Raw genomic sequence first — 17,769 nt, forward strand, 5'->3', positions numbered from 1 at the left:
GCGAGCCGATGGCTGTGTTTGCCACTGTCTACCACACAATCCACACGAAACTATACGTAGAAATTGTAGAAATGATACGAAGAAATCGTCCGTGGCACAGCAATCTCTCGATAGTACTATAGATGCTAAAATGCTGTTATACATAGCACTTAACACTGGACCTCCCGAAGGCGTAGTGGTAACGGCCCCGGTCTCGGGTTCGATACCCGGTATAGGCACATAGTGATTCGGATCCCACTTTAAACTGTAGGCCCAGTCCCAATTAGCCTTTATGTGCATAAAGTGGACTTATAACCAAACTCAGCACTTAAGATTGTTACTCTAATGGAGCTTACTACTGAGAGAATCAGTTGTTGTTGTTGTTGGGGAGGGGGGTGACGTTGATACACAATCCATGCAAAACTGTAGATCCAGTCCAGAATAGTGTATGTTTTTATTAACAAATAATTTTTCTGAAAACTTGTGTCTGTGTAGAATAATTCTCGAAAAAATATTTGACTGTAAATGGGAGGTGAGATGAAACCAGAGGAGTTTCGTCTCGTCTCGTGTGTGAGGAGGTCGGTTCTCAATTTCGTCTCGAGCTGTAAAAAATGCCCGTTGCAAGTCTCAAAATGCAAGAGAAGACTCTTATTATTTAAAAAAATGATGTCGACAAATCTAAGCGTTTCTTGTAATAAGGGTTTATAATTATTTAAATAAAAATAGGTATAAAAGGTAAGTTTGCACTTCAGAGTTTTTACTTAAAACTATGTGTACTTTACGAGTTACCACAGAAATGTCCAGACGACAGTCAAATTCAACTAATATTTCCTCCAGTATACCTCCCTGATCAACTCAATGACACTATTTCAAAACTTTGTTACTAATTGTAAGTCGGATCCCGCGTGTTCCAAAGTTGGATTCCCGTTCTTCGTCAAATATATTGACACACGCTGATTAACTTCGTATATTTATAATTATGACCCCCCACGAATCTCATTGCGAAAGTGAAGGAGGCAGTGTGAAGATAAAATGGAATGGGTGGTCTCTTTAGTTACACTGGGAGCATTGATGTTGCGGATTTAGTACGAACAAATAATGTAGGAATAATCCTGCTACCACCTTATTTTACGTCTTCTTGCCTCTTTAGGCTAATTGTAATGAAAATGAATGATGATTAGATTAAATTGATGAAGGGACGCTCACGAAGGAACAAGCCATGCCGACGCCAAGACGCTAACCCAGCACGTTGGTGGCGATAGCTCAACGCACTCGACCATCAAGGCCTTAAAATCACTCTGTAGTTCCTATGTACTGCAAGAAAATGATACAAAATAAATCGAGCTCAATAATTTCATTAGTAAACAGGAAGTGGGGAGGATGGTATACTCCAGAAGTTACCATGCACGTGTGAGAAACTTTTGTTCAGTAATATACTACAAGGTTACAAGAAGCTCCAGTTTCCTCGTTCATTGTTTATTAATTTCCAGCTGGATTCATTCTTCCCTCGGCGCAGGCCGTAACAACAGAGACTGGAGAAAGTGAGTTTGGAGACCATGAAATGGATCATCCTGTGAGAACTTTCCCTTTGCAAGCGCCTATACAAGAAGACAACGCCGTCTGCATCTTCCACTTCCTCGTTGTTGTCAACAACAATGTGGTATTTGACCGTTTCTAAATTCGTCGCGAAACCATTTCTCTTCATGGGTTAGAAAATGTATGTAGGGTTCTTAGAGAGTTGAAGCATGGATTACTAAACTCGAGGTAAAAGGCAGCTGTTAGGAATAGCTTCAGAAGCATGCAGATATAATGTCAGGAGGAGTTGTTGCTCTGACGTCACGCACTCACTCGTTTTACGCTAAGAACACCCAACCCAACCTGCTTAAGCTACTCACACGTTTATTCCTATGGTTCAGCGTAGCTTTTCTGCCACTTGTGGCTAATCGCGACGATGAGGATGAGTGATGAAATTGATGAAGGGACACCCATACCCAGGCACGGATTCGAACCCGGCAAATTAAAAAGCCATCGTACGAGTGGACTCTCATGAACGCGGGAAGAAATAGCAGTCGAAGGCCTTCTTTGCTCATTGTACTTTCTTCAAGCGTGCAAACTCAGCAACAGGCAACACTTGGCAACATTGTCTCAAGGTGCCCGATGTTCCTACAATGTTCACGTCGCAAATGAGATTGCCACCCGCTCCAACGATACCCCTCAAAGCAGGCGTAACTTTGTGGAGGCAAAATCGAACTTTGGGGGAGGGGAGGCCAGAATCAAAAAGTTTTCAATCCCATAATATTATCCATGTCTATTTTGATAAACTGTGTTTATCTGCTATCCATTATAGAATGTGTAAACACAAATAATTAGTTTTCCACTTTATTGTCAGGGATCGAAACACATGTCTTGTTTCTTCGATTCGAATCTGAGGCAGCGGCGTGTCTAAGGAGGGGTTCTCGGGCTTGAGAACACCAACGATATGTATGTAGCCAGGCAAAAATGACATGTCGGCGAATTACGGTGTTAGAATCCATATACGTGTACATGAATTTCAATGTCATATTTTCCGCTCAAAGTACATATTTATTTTACATAACATGTGGTATTTGTTCCATTTCTCAAGTTTTCATTGAGTAATTTACATATGTTTGTGGGGCGGAACTTTTCGATGTGAGTAAGATATAACTAACAATGTGACAAAAATCACAAAACTAGCCAACCCAGAAATGAAACTGCGAACTAGCGCACCGTGGGGGAGAACAGCCACGCAACCATCTAGCTCATTCCTGGGCTAGGAAGACCTATTCTAACCAGTCGTTTGCGATCAGTTATACGAAAATAATTATCGATCATTATCGTGATAACCATTTTCACGTGCAGCGTTTATTTACGAGTGAAACATCCAGGAAAAGGATATACGCAACCTGCAAATGAAACTTGAAAGGAGAATTCACACGTAAATTCTGTTCCTCGGATATATTTTATTGGAGTCATCCATTCTGTCGTACATAATGATGCCCGTTGTTATATGTATTGCATCATAACACTTGGCTGTGTGAGAACGAGGGAAATGCTCTCATTCCCATGTCAAAGACATTGTTGTCATGCTTCCACGCGATATTGTTACGATTGTTGCGATATACATATAATACACACACACACACACCTATCCTGCCCCGATTAGCCTATCTGCATGAATATAAAATAGACAAACTTGACGTTAACAAATTGAACAAATCTCTGTCTCTTTTCTACGCTTCTTTTCCTTGTTTTTCTTTCTTTTTCTTTCCCTTCCGTTTATTTATTCCTTTCGCCTCCGTTTATTTCTTTTTCGTCATTGTTCTCTTTATTTATTTTTCTACGTTGCTTTGTCGTGTCTATTTCTACCTTTCTTTCCCGTTTATTTCCCTATCTCTCCTTCTATCCTCATCTCTTTTTCTGCCTTTCTTCTCCCTCTGTGCGTGGCCTTCCCGATGTCGCAGTGGTAGCGTCGTCGCCTTGTAATCAAGGGGTTCCGGGTTCCATACCCGGTGGAGGCACATAGTGGTTCGGATCGCACTTTAAACTGTAGGTCCAGTCCCGATTAGCCTTACTGTGCATAAAGTGGACTTAAAACACCAAATCAATCAATTCTCCCTCTGTGCCTATCACTTTTTGTCTTCCCAATGGCGCAGTGGTAAATGGTGTCGCTTTGTATTCAAAAGTTCGATCCCCTGTGGAGGCAGAATAGGCACAATGCTCTCAGTGCATCCCACTTTAAACTACAGGTCCATCCCGATTAATCTACCCGAGCATAAAATGGACTTAAACATTGGGTTTTTCTTAACCTGTTAGTTTCTTTCAATTCTCAATCTTTGCCTCTATCCTTTTCACTGTTTCCTCATCTCCTAAATGATTCCGAGAACTTCTCATGTATTCGATTTATATAGCAAGAGAGAGATTTTCACATTGGGCTAGAGCGCACCCTCCCCCTTCCGCGGCGACGCCCGTGAAATCATCATATAGCAATAGCCAAGGCCGCCCGCAGGATTTTTCGGGGTGAAGCTTTCCCCCGGTTAAGATAATTCTCAAGTAGCATCCCCAGCACTATGATAATTCGAATAGGCTCTTAATCTGTTTTCTTTCACAAGACTTCACGCTACAATTTCAAAATTTGAATTACATGAAGTCTTTCCAGAAATCTGCCCCACCCCCATGGCGCCCTTGGCAATAGCTCTAACTTGTTATTTTTTTTTTAATGTGGAAGGAAAAACAATAAGGAATTACACAACATTCTTCGGTGTGCTTAAGAGGAAAATAATTGCCAATCTCATACCGAATTACATGCTCACAAGGTTGTTATATTTCTATGGAGACAATGCTGTACAGATGAAGCAATAGTTTCTTTTGTAAAATGGACATTAATTCCGGTATAAAACCTTTTATGTTTTCCCATCATTTAAAATACGTTCTAATTGTTATGTGGGCTCCATCCACTCTCCTTCCGATAAATACTATACAACTCAAGGACTCAATTAAATTTCACTTAAGTAATCATTGTTGAATGGGGTTATTGCTGAGTTCAGCACCTTTGGCATTAATAAAGATAAAGTTATTTTCTTTTAAGCTTGTTTTTTATACTACTGTTCCTCTACAGACAAGGTGTGTTTCTCAATAAATCACGATTTACTTTCAAGGACATGGAACATCGCCATGTGTTGGGTGTTCCTGTGCGGAAGTTGAAACTCAAATTCAAGGCAACGACTGACGTGATGGGCACGGGCGTAGAAAGCTGAACTGCACCGACTGACTTTCAGCAAATGCCCATTGTTGCATCCATTAGTTATTTCATGTCACTTTTCTGTCTTTCTTGGACTTTCTTTGCGACGTAACCAAACAAAAATGACGATTATTTGCGAATTACGATGTTGGGAACGATACTATACATCAGTGGCGGCGATTGTGTTCCAAAACCGGAGGAGCGGTGCGAAAACTAGGGGGCAAAGACATTATATTTCCCTTTGTAGATAAGGTTTAGCATCGTGCGGGGGCAAAAGTGGCCAAAAGTGGAGGGCAACTGCCCCCGTAGCCCCCCTAATCGCCGCCACTAGTATACATACATTTCATGTTACATATTTTTACATAATTTTAGTTACATTATATATTTTGCCTTTAGAGTGCATATGTTTACATCAAACGCGAGATTTGCGCCATTTCTTGATTTTGGTTCAGTTATACAGACATACATTTGTGGAACAAGTATTCAAAATATGATTTCTCCAAAAATTCGGTAGTTTTTAATCTGATTGTGTCAGAACCGTCACCTTACTGTCACTTAATATTGTTTTAACCTTATTGTGTTCACTTAGTATTATTCTTTGATTGTCTGGGAAAGTTATTTTTTTGTTTTTTACGTAACTTAGAAAGAAAGAAAGGGCTATGCTGAACGATAGACGTGCTTTCCCATTGCTTGGAAAGGATTGTACAGGAACAGGAAACATATCGTTGAATTCCCAGATCCAGGAGCCACCTTCCGGAGAAATGCGGAAGTATATATTATGAGAAAAATATTTTCGAGTATTTAGATATAGTCAAGACAAATAAACTGCTCATTTTGAAGAAGACTGGATGAACAATTATAATTCGTAATGTAACAATTGCTTCAACTGAAAAAGATATTCTTGTGAGATTGTCGTCCCTGTTCGTTGTATGCACATTCACCAGTCACGTACCTAGCTAACACGTAATAATTATAATACTCGTAATCATAGTAGTAATAAAAGAGTTTATAATTACTAGGTAAGAAGATTATTAATAATATTTTTAACAAATAACCCATTACTAATAATAATTATTATTACGTGAATAGCTAATTAGAAGATACAACAGCGTGTATTCATTATCTAGCTTATGTCTAGATAAGATCTCTACAATTTTGTGTAAATACACCTACCATACCAAAGAAATTAATTTTTAAAGAAATTAAATTGAGTATTTATTGAATACCGAAAAGGTTGTTAGGTCCAGCTGATATAAATTATATAAAGTCCCTCATCATTGTTTTTATGCGTATTATTATTAGTAGGGTCAGTAGCGTACGCAGGATTTCATCAAGGGGTGGGGGTTGTTTCTAAAACTTTCTCCAAATTCACATTACCATTGTTCTATTATACTTTAATTAAATAATAATAGCTACTCATAATTTATTAATAATACTTATAATTAATTAATTAGTTGATTTACTACTAATAATACGTACTACTAACACCACTACTACTATTAAGTAGTAGTACATACATATGGTACTTATGAAAGCAATATACCGAAATTAGTTTCTACATAGTCATTCGATTTTTAGCAAATTCTAGGAGCATTCTTTTGTTTCTTTGTTACGAAAGTCAACGAGGTGAGACATTTTAGATGTGATGAAAATCCATAAAAACAAGGAAATAAATTGAAATAATCAAAGTATCCAACTCATCCAAGGAGCTGCGGCTGCGGTAGTCTGGTCGGTAGGGCTCTGACAACCACGCAGGAGATCCATGTTCGATTCCCGGAATGAGTTGGATTTTTTCCGGCTTTATCCCCGCATAAATGTCTCCGATAATTCACATCTGGATTGTCTCGCTGTTCTTACCAACAAAACATTTTACAATGTTAAGATTGTTGTAATTTGAATTCAGAAATTCAAACGTGTCGACGCCGCGGTAAACAATGGAAAGTGTAGTGTATTCTTGACCGCCTAACCTTTGTCTATATAGCTATTAGCCGCTTACAATGAAACAAGAACTTTCTTTAGTTAATGCTCATTGTTCACACACAAGAAAATACATGTTCATTGAACATTGATGCAGTAATAAACAACTTTTTTTCTCTTTTAAATCAAAAGTGCCCTCATATTTTATTTTCAAGAATTCTTGTTTATTTTCAAGGCATTCACTAGACGCGTATGTTTGGAATGCTGTGCTTTTCTCCATGCTGCATGGGGAATGATAATGCAAATTATTATTATTATTATTATTATTATTAGTAGTAGTAGTAGTAGTAGTAGTATTGTCCCAGATCTTTGGCTGTGATAAATTGGCCATTTTTATTTTTTTCCACAGCATTTTTACATAATATTTCAAAAGCTCAAGCGGGGGATAAATCCTGTAACCCCCCTTGCGTACGCCACTGAGTAGGGTATGCATAATTTTCGTATGCATTGTCAATGTAAGCTGTATAATCACAATCAAATCCTTATGTTTATGAAAGTCCTGTCGAAATAAATCTACTTTGCTTTGCACAACAGTAAACAAGTATTTTGCTTATTTAATTTTGGTCTTGGTGAGTCTTTTGGTGTGGGTCCGGACCCCATGGACCCCTCAAAATACGTCTTTGACGCACACAGACGCACCATTGTTGTCAATTATGAATCTCTTAAAACTCCTCCCTAGATTTGTTCCTCTTACATCTGACTTCCAAAATATAACGACAGAAGAAAAAGTTTACAAACAAAAACTCTAAAATATTCATTATGCAAAGAGAAAATACTTAATTTGATGTCAGCATCTGTAACGGAGCCTATATTGCCTAAATTAGCTTTATGCCCGTGTAAATTAAAAAAAACGATCAATTAAATAGATTAGCGAAGCGCCAAAAATTGTAATTTCACCTTTGAATATTCAGTTCATTCTAGGCTGCGGTCTCAGAAATAATAACAATAATTCAAGTTTAAACACTTGAACTGTCTTGTTTTTATAGTGTTTTGAAAGGCAAATAAAAACTTATTTATTACTATTGTCACTACTGCCACCTTCCAATTTGACCTATAATCATCACATTACAGTTAAAACTAAATATATCCTTTTAAAAATACGCTATAAAAAAAGCATCAAATGTTGTTTGTGTATAGTACAGTCGCAGACGAAACCGCCTGGGTTGTAGTCGGCCCCTGTGCCGGAGTAGTGTCGACCTCCGTGGCGAAGTGGTTAGCAGAGCGCGCTACAACGCCAGGGGTTCTGGGTTCGAGTCCCGGGTAAGGCATGGGTATTTGTGTTCGTCCAGTTGATAAGAAAGAAAGAAAAATGTAAGAATTGAAAAGTGTAAAGTGAGAAAAGGAGTGAATGGTGGGGGATACCTCCGTGTAGGGGGTATTTCCTTTAAAAAAAAAAAAGAGTGGTTAGCGTATCGCGCTACGACGCCAGGAGTCCCGAGTTCGAATCCCGGCCTTGGCATGGATGTTTGTGAGTGTCCATTCTTCACTTTCATCATGTCATCACTCATCCTCATCTTCGCAAATTAGTAAAATGAACCAAATCAATCAAACCTTCTCGGTTGTAGTGAATCCAGTGAATATCCATTGGGTTGTTAAACGGTAGAATCATTATCGAAACTATCTCCATTGTTGAGAACATGTTAATTGAGTATGTTTTTTTTCTTTTTAAATGAACAAACCGAATTTCTGATACATTGTTGTTCACTTATGCTCGTCTCGATTATATAAGCGCCTATCTCGTATTTTGCTTCGATTCGATACACTTAATTCTCGAAAACACGCTCTCGATAACATATAGTATATGCCAAAACCGAGGGACGCTAGATTTATATTATAGAATAATATTGTAGCGACGGTTCTGTGGTTCGGGGGGGGGGGGGAGCTGAAACATGCATGATTTTTTTTTTCAGATTCTGGCAACCCTGAGAGACGTAATTAGTCTGCATCGAAAGCTAGGGCTTTGTTTGTTTTTCGTCATTTGACGACGCTGATATCCTTTCTTCGGTTGATCTCGAGTCGCAACGATGAGGATGAAATAGATCCACTGAGGAACGCAGTAACATAGCCATGCTCTGGTCTAGAGCATACCCGATAACGTAATGGCAAACTTTGGGGCCTTGTAATCAAGGGGTTCAAGGTTCGATTCCACATCAGTGCTGTAACTTGAAGACAAAGAAGCATTTAATATTGCATAAGTAAGTTATTACTTTCTACATCATCCAAATGATAGGTGTTTATATCTCTAGTCCATATTATGATAGCTCATAATTTGAACTTTACGCAAATGTACTTAGTTTACAGTTTAATCTAAAGTCCTGATTATAGCGAAGGAAATAAGAACGCTGTGTAAGGTAGACTCAATATGGCCTACATACGAAGAGTGTCTGGGAGACACTAAGGATGATAAGATACCTTTCATTTGCACAGACTGTAATGTGTAATCCATGGTCTGCTGATGACAATTATGACACGTCACTTTCTTGCTTTGTAAACGATGGCATTTCTTTGTATAATCTCATTATGTCGTTATGTAAATAGAACATAAGTGTATTAATATACTTTCTACCTATAAAAATAACATTCTGGTACTTTCTTTACAATTTCTGTTGCATTTTTGATGTGAAAGTACAAAATATATGACTAGGCCATATTGGGTACATATGTCCTAAACGTTACTTTTTTTTTTTTAAAGAAAAGGTCTTCATTGAAGCCTTCGTTTTATTTGAAACTGACTCCCAATTTTCAGTGAACGTCCAGTAATGTTCCCTCTTTTGAATCTTTCCACTAGTTTTACCTTTCCATTATAAACAATCGCAAACCGTAGGTAGGCCATATTTGGTTCAGGCACCGTATACCTTATGCTACAATGCGTATAGTTTCTACTTTCGTTTCGTTTATACTTATTTACGCAATTTGGCTATTACTCCAGTGAGCTTATTACTGCCATATAATTATAGTTTCACGTGATCGGGAACATAATGTCGGGAAAGACCGTCAGTTGATCAGAAATATGTGAAGATATGGCTTAAAACCACCTTGCCGCAAATTACGCCAATTCTATAGTTTGTGCAAAACGTTCTAGTGACACGTGTGGTGACGTATCAAAAGAGGCACCTAGCAGACAGGTAGAAACAGCTGCAGAAGAAAACTTTATTGCTTGATGGAAGTATAGTGCGGCCTTCAAAATATTTTTTCCCAACTTTTTAATTTTTAGTGTCGTAAGTACTAGTATTAAAGTTACGGTATTAACAGTTTACAGAATCACACAAGCAACATCAAGAAAAGAAAATACAATAACCTGCTGTACTGTCTCCCTTACGTTCAAATGCAATAACTACAATAATACGCGTCTTGTATTTTAAAATTGCCTTCTTTATTGTAATATGCCTCACTTATGCTAATTATGGGTATGTCATCATAATCATCACTATTCTTTCATGTCTGCCCCTGTGGCGGAGTGGTTAGCACATCGCACTAAGACGCTTGGGGTCCCGGGTTCGAATCCTGGCCTGGGCATGGATATTTCTGAGTGTTCACATCAATTTAATCATATCATACCTCTTTCCCATCTTCGTAAAATAGCCAAAAGTGGCATAAAAAGGGAAGTAAAATAAAGCAAAGGTTAACTGATTTCATCCTATATATTTAATGGGAACATAATCTAAAGTTAATGGAAACATGGTTTCTCCTTATAACGTTTCACAAATGTTTGCGTATGCCCTCTGAAGTGTTGGAACTACAGCACTGAACAGTACGTATGTAGCTCTGTAAGATGATTAACAGTTGTAGTCTAATTGAAGCCGCTGTCGTAACCAAAGAATTCTGATTGGCTGAGCTTGCTGGTTGGCGATAAGATAGACCTGGTTGCATGGGATTCGTTCTCTTCCCCTCTATTTCTCTACTTCGTTCAAGCTCTTTTTCCTTCTATTTTTCAGTCACGCTTTTTTCCTTTTCTTTCTCTCACAATCTCCCTCTCTGTTTTTCTCTTCTCTTCTATCATTCTCTTTCTTTATCTTAATTTCTCTTTCACCTTCCCTTTCTTTCTTCTTTTCCTCTCCTCCATATATCACTTCCTCTTTCTCACCTTTATCTCCCTTTTACCCTTTTTCCTACACACAAACACACACACACACACACACACACTCTCTCTCTCTCTCTCCCTGCCTATTAATCTCTACGCCATATTTTCTTCTGACTGCCTGTCATTATTTACTTCTCTCTCTCTCTCTCTCTCTCTCTCTCTCTCTCCCTCCCTTCTTCCCTATTTCTTTCACCCTTTCCTTTTCTCTCTTACACTGACTTGCCTTTCTCTCTTCCTGTGTAAGAACAGTTATTAGTAGCAGTGTTCTAAAAAAAGCTAACGATATTTCACCAATTCCTTTATTCCGTTCTTGTGTTTGATGATCTTATGAAGCTCTCAACATGTCTGATGTCCGGGATGTGGATATTTTTAACAAAACATAATGTCCTGCATTTTGAATATCACGTAATATGCATTAACAAAATACGTCTTTCCAGATGGAGTAACAGAGAAAATCTCAGGGGAAACTTAAGAGAAACTGGAACCTTGAAAAAAGTGTGAGTGAAAACACATGTAGTGTTGTTTGACATTTTGTGCTAAAGAAAATCATTTCAGAAACCCATAAATTCTAATAGGTTCTGTAACCTTTTTTCTCACACAATTTTTATTCGGTCCAAGTTGCGTATTGTTTCATTTCAATACCGAACTTGGACCGTATTTAAATTGATCAGAAAAAAAAGAGTTCCTTAACTGAATTTAAATAATAATAAAGCTTCATTATGATGCAGAACCCATTTACGCTTGCTGATTTTCTCTCCCGGGGCCGGAATTGAATTTATTTTGAATTCCTGGAGCTTTAGCAACATGTTTAAAATGCATTATTTTTACATTTTTTTATGTCATTTTCAAATTATTAACTGATATATCCCTGCAATATATTGTAAATGTTATTTTGTCCTACTTTTGAATTATATTTATCTGATAACCTTAGTCCAGCCTCGCCCACTCAGTTGCGGCCACCCTGATTGAAAAAAAGAATGAACATTTTCCAGGTCATGGCAACCCTGAGATGCAATTAGGCTGCATCGAAGGGTGTTTCTCGCAGACGACGTCAGATGTCTCTGCCCCACTTTCCTTCCTCTTCCGTCGCGTCCTTGGGTTCCCAGAGCAAAGGATGGGAATTTCTTTGAGGAAGGGATCAGATTGCTCAACAATGTCACAAAATCCTTCCGGAACAGGTGTTATCGCGCTGGAAAACGCACTTTGGAAACTATATTTATCCCCTTCCGGCTTTCCCAGCCTATGCAGGACAGGCAATCAGATTTGGACATTCTGTGACGTAATCCTGCACGAACATTAGTGGCAGTGGCCATGGACGTCACTGGAAATTTTTGTAGGGGGTCAGGCGATTGATAAAACTTTATTAATAAGAAATAATAATAATAAACAGTACCACGGTTATAATTGATATTTTACAATAATAACTATTATAAACGAATAAAAATAAACAAATTGTATCACAATTTTTTATTATTTTTATAGATGAGGAGACACACTTACCTATTCGATCCACTAGATGAATGAATATCCTATACAACTGTTTTCCATTTTTTCTTTTCTACATTTCATGCAGTTAATGTTTATAGTGATTTTATTTTCTTATTAACTATTACGTACCTCGTTCAAGAAATGACTTAATAGCAAGCGTTCTACATTTTGGTTACTTGATTGATTGATTTGCTTTATTTTACTTCGCTTTTTTGCCACTTTTGGCTAACTGCGAAGATGGGAGTGAGTGATGATGTGATGCAATTGATTAATGGACACTCACAGACATTCATGCCCAGGCCGGGATTCGAACCCGGGACCCCTGGCATCGTAGCGCGATGTGCTAACCACTTCGCCACAGGGGCCGGCTTTTGTTACTTGAAATGGATGTCAAGTTCCGGGGGGGAAGGGGGGGGCGACCGATCTGTTTGACACCCATGGCAGTGGTACAGGTTGTTGTTACATTATTCAATGTCGTTTATTTGTATAGATAGGTAACCATGGTGTGGAAGATGGAAAAACAAAAGGTGAATGGAGAACTTTAAGGGAACGGAAGAAAGCGTTCGTATCCTTCGTCAAAGGAAGCGCCTCAGCATTCGCCTTCGATGATCGAGTAAATTTACGTCAAAAACTCAGAATCTGCAATCGGGGATTTGAACCGTTCTCTTCCAAACACGAGATTGAGCTTTATTTCAAGCCCCTCTAATAGGGACTGGACCTACAGTTGAAAGTATGATCCGAACCATTATGTACTTCCAACAGAGCCTCTTAATTACAAAGCGTCGACGTTACCACTACGCCATCGGGGAATGTGTCTTCCAACAAGAGTTCATCACTTTAACCCCTCACCCAACTCACTCGGTAAGGTACCACAACTTATCTGAGGACAACAACAAACGAATGAATGAGCACGGGAGGAGGAGCATGGAGCATGCTATCCCTCATTTAAGAATATTTTCACAAAGCATCCCCCAGCTAGAATAATTTGCATAAGCAACCCCCTACTGAATTGTCTCTATGTTGATCCATATACAAGCATCCACCTTCTATCCCAAACCCCCCCCTCCCCACCTCTAGGAATTTCCACTTCGAACATTGGGTAGGAAGGATTTACCCTGTGAACGTAGTAGGCTTGAAACTAAAAGACTTGGATATTTCACGGTTAGCATAATAGATGATGTTTCTGAATATACAAATACACAAAGAGCGTTTACTGTATATGGCATCTCATACATGTTGACAAGCGGAAGTACAGATGAGTTAAATAGATTGTATAACCGTCAGGCACGTAGCCAGGGGGAGGGTTAAGGGGACTGAAGCCCAACCTCGAAATTCTACAAATATCTAATTTCAATAGGGTCCTTCGACTCCCTCCTGGATATTGACATCGTTCAAGTTTTAAAAAGGCAGAAGTTTTTATTTTTATTCTTAATAACATAAATAAAGTTATAACCAAAGTAAGAAGTGCATTACATCGAAAAAAGTTTAGTATATATTCTACCATTTAATCCAAAGAATATATGAATCGTCAGCCTCCAAAATTTATAGTTTTCTTTCTGAGAGGTCACACAATATAAACTTTATGATTAAAATTTACCCCTAACTTTTAAAGCCTTTCTTTTACGGAATGTGTAAAATTAAATAACAAAATACAGTAACGGTGAATTCCAGTAAACTACAGTAACTGTACAAAATGTAAGAAAATAGTGGACAACAGTTGTGTTGGATATTCACTCATACGGTGGATCGAGTAGCAAAGTATTATCTCCATTTATATAATAATAATAATAATAATAGTAACAAAGAATCTGAATTAAATTTGCTTTATATTCAATAACTTATAATAGTTGTTTTTGTAGAATAACAATAATTTTTATTGTCATTATTATTTCTACTAATCAAGTTTTATCAATCGCCTGACCCCCTCTACAAATATTTCTGGCCACGCCTGTGCTGATAAGGGATGAGCCCCCCCCCCCCCACGAAATGAAATTTTGGCTACGGGCCTGCCGTCAGGCGGTAATCGAAGAAGTGTTTGTTGAGTAAATAGATTATTCGGAGACAAATATCGTGGATTGTCAGAGTTACTTTAATTCTTACGAATTGTTTGTTAACATTTAAGTGTGGACATCTTAAAGTTATAACTTGCAACAATACAAAAAGGCTGAAGAAAAGTTATTCTCATGTCTGTACAAACATTTGTGATCATTGTCATTAGGTTAAGGAGACTGTGAAAATTATACAAGTGATCTAAAGGCGAGAGAATATGATTTGTTTTTAAATACAGTATACCATAAAGGCATTCATATTTAAACGAGATTAAGCGTAGAACAGCTACAGTATGTTTATTGTCATGGCTGATAATTTTCTTCTGATCCATCCTGTTAACCATAAAACTAGGGGTGCTGTTACTAGGGGTTGAGATTGGGCACTAAAGCGCCATGACATTGTCTGAAACCATCAGTCCAAAAAGCACACACCACATACAGGTATTTTCATATTATGCTAACGTAATTGTTAAAACACACTTGCCAATCTTGGCCACCGAATCAGAATAGCCGAAACAAACCATTGCCTAAAGAGAGTGGGGCGTCACCAGAATACTGGGTAGTTTTTGTCCATGTTTGCCCCATTGAGTTAATGTGCCATTGCCTGAAGCAAATGTACACACACATTTCCCAACCTGACCTCACTTCGAAAGGTGTCGCCTGCTTGTGTACACTAAACGTAGTCTTAGTAAATGTCAACGACAGGAAAAACTAGCACTTGACCTAGTTCGACCCAACAGCTTAGGGTACTTACCATTAGGTGGCCTCTGTTGGTTCTTTGCGTCACGTTCCATGTCTTCGTAAAAGGAGAACTAACACTTCACACAATAGATGTCACCCAACACTTCACTAGCACATAAAAGGATCTAATAGTGCACAAAATTGTAAGAATCCGTCTTTACTTTGTGCACTTAATTGGTTCAATCGAGACTTTTGTTAAACACGGCTTCTACTACCTTTTTGTTGATAAGAATTAATAACTAACTTGCACCAAAATTATCACTTCCTAATTGTATGATCCTTCAGATTGCACATAAATAAAATAGTATTGATCCTGCTTCACTAGGTAGAACGAGAACTTCAAAGTGTTAATGAGTTTACGTAAGTCGCGCTGCGGGAAGTGATTCCTTATACAGATAACAGATGTCTCTCACCCGCTCACGGTAACGGAACGCCTTGTACTGATGCTGTATACCTCGGACGTTCTTTGACCCACTTCAAAGACATCGGGAAAGTGAACGTGAGCCGGGCAGACACACGAGTTGCCTCTGGCTACATTGAAGAACTTAGGAGAAAAAAAGAAACAAACTGGTTTCGGAGAAAGTGAACTGCTGCATCAACAACAACGCAACCTGGTGGAAAGTTGGGGAAGGTGGATTGGAATGAAGGAAGAAATTATGGGGTGTGCAGGTAAAAAGCAGCATCCCCTCAACATAACTGAGTCTCTCTGATCTACCTGCGTCTCCTGTGTAAGCCCTGAGGCGTGTTTTATCTTTTTAAAAGATATTGCAAGATCTGACAATCTTGAGTATTATCGGAAAACAGTTTTTTCTCCCTTTTTAGATTCCGGTCACGGCAGTGGAGTGGAAGTCAATTGCCAATGAGCTAATCGGTAACGATATTTAGGAATTGAAAGTATGCCACGTGAGTGCATGAACAACGTACAGTCACCGGTAATAAAATAGGACACCTATATCCTAAAGTCCTGCTTCGTTGCATTATGTGTGTTGCCTAAGTCTACGGTGATAAGTGGATTCCAATAGCAAATTTCAATGGTAACTTCTGCCACCGCCGTAGATTTAGGCAATACGCGTAACACCTTGCAGGGAAGCGAGTATTTCAGGATCTAGGTGTCCCATTTTAATTGCCGGTGACTACATACAATACCACATTTGGCACAATTAACTCTAATGATGACTAAGTAAATGGCATGCCCAGTGAAGGATGATGGGTATGGGGTTGTCCAGAATTTTCCATCTTGTAAAAATTAAGCAAAATAACCATAAAGTGGACCTTTGTAGAACATTTTAGGGGATGTTGAAATTTTGGGGGTGTTTGGGGTAAAGTAAAGGGAAGGTAAAATTGCCTTTGAGGGGATGTGGGGTAGAGCCTCACACATTCTCGATCTCGGCAAATTTTTGGAGGTGATGTGATCAGCACCACGCTCCGACCGCCTTTACCCCCAGGTTTGCCCATTGATTTGAGGCTGTCTGAGTCGCTCTATACGGGGACAAAGCCGGAAAGAATCCGATCTTAGATCACCCATCCCGGGAATCGAACCCGGGTCTCCCGCGTGGGGTTGTATTATTGAAATCGATCTCTCTCTCTCTCTCTCTCTCTCTCTCTCTGTATATCCCTATCCGCACCCTAACAAATCAGTATTATGAAAATACAATGTGCCTATATTTCGCTATTTCGATAGTTAAAGTATATTTTAAATATTTTCACATAATGCATGAAAAGTGTGTTTTGTGTGCTCTGTTGGCACAATTCGCAATCGGCACTACAATGACATAACAACCGTTGCTAGTTTTAAGTTTTTGTACGGTGTTACATTGTGTAGCCAAGGTTTTCGGCTAGTCACATTTGAGTTGTTCCATCTTTCCAATGCTATGCACAAAGTGCAATTAGAGCAAGCTTTATCAACTTGTAAGCGTTCCCTACTTATACACAACAGATTTCTCTTCCTGTGAAAGGAATTGTTGTAGAAGTAACGCAAGGACGGGTCATATTTAACATCTTCAATCTTATTTAATCTCTTTAAGTACATATTTCGTCTTTCGTTGCATATTTAACAATATTTTTCTTTTGGTGCATATTTTACATTCTTCAGGGCATTATTACCGTCTTTTAATGCATAGTTTCCTCTTCTATTGCACATTTAAGCACGTTTAGTGCATATTTGCTCTGTTTTGGATTTAGAGCATACTTTCCTACCGTAAGTACATATTTTAACAACGTTTTGTTCGTATTTGTAGTCTTTCAAGGTAAATTAATTTTCATTTAGTACTATTTTTACCAGATTATTGTATTTTCATTCTTCTGTAGCCTATTTTTCTTCATTCAGTCATAGGCGGAGTTCTGGAGGGGCCAGGGGGGTGGCCTCGTACCCCAAGTTAGAAAAGATTAAAAAAATAACACATGATTAAGTTCAGTTACTACATTTTTGTTACGAAGCCATACCGCAAATCTTGACTTTTGGCATGATCGCATGTGCGGTAATTGCGCAGCAATAGCGGGTTTTAGACGATTTGATTGATGTGTACAGTTTGAAGAAAGAAAAACGTAAAATGACTTTGTGTTGAGTCAACAGTTACTGCGAGGCATCAAAAGAACTTTTCAATTTAATTTTTCTAAAATTTCTGAAGCTTACTTTGTACCGTAACTTTTTTAAAGTGATAGAGTATTGTATCAATAAAAAAATAATGAAATGCAAA

The 17,769-nt window shown here is 38.4% G+C and overlaps 1 protein-coding gene across 1 annotated transcript in view; it reads right to left on the reverse strand.

The window, feature by feature from the left end:
* LOC145985149 (uncharacterized) overlaps window positions 1-15,503 on the reverse strand; it is a 40,480-nt gene extending 24,977 nt beyond the window's left edge. The window contains exon 1 of the mRNA XM_083118814.1: window positions 15,087-15,503. Coding sequence (XP_082974940.1) covers window positions 15,087-15,126 — 40 coding nt within the window. The 5' untranslated portion in view covers window positions 15,127-15,503. The remainder of the gene's footprint in view (window positions 1-15,086) is intronic.
* Window positions 15,504-17,769: the final 2,266 nt, after the last annotated feature.

The sequence above is a fragment of the Lepisma saccharinum genome, chromosome 3, assembly GCF_977018435.1.
Source record: "Lepisma saccharinum chromosome 3, izLepSacc3.1, whole genome shotgun sequence".
Taxonomy (NCBI): domain Eukaryota; kingdom Metazoa; phylum Arthropoda; class Insecta; order Zygentoma; family Lepismatidae; genus Lepisma; species Lepisma saccharinum.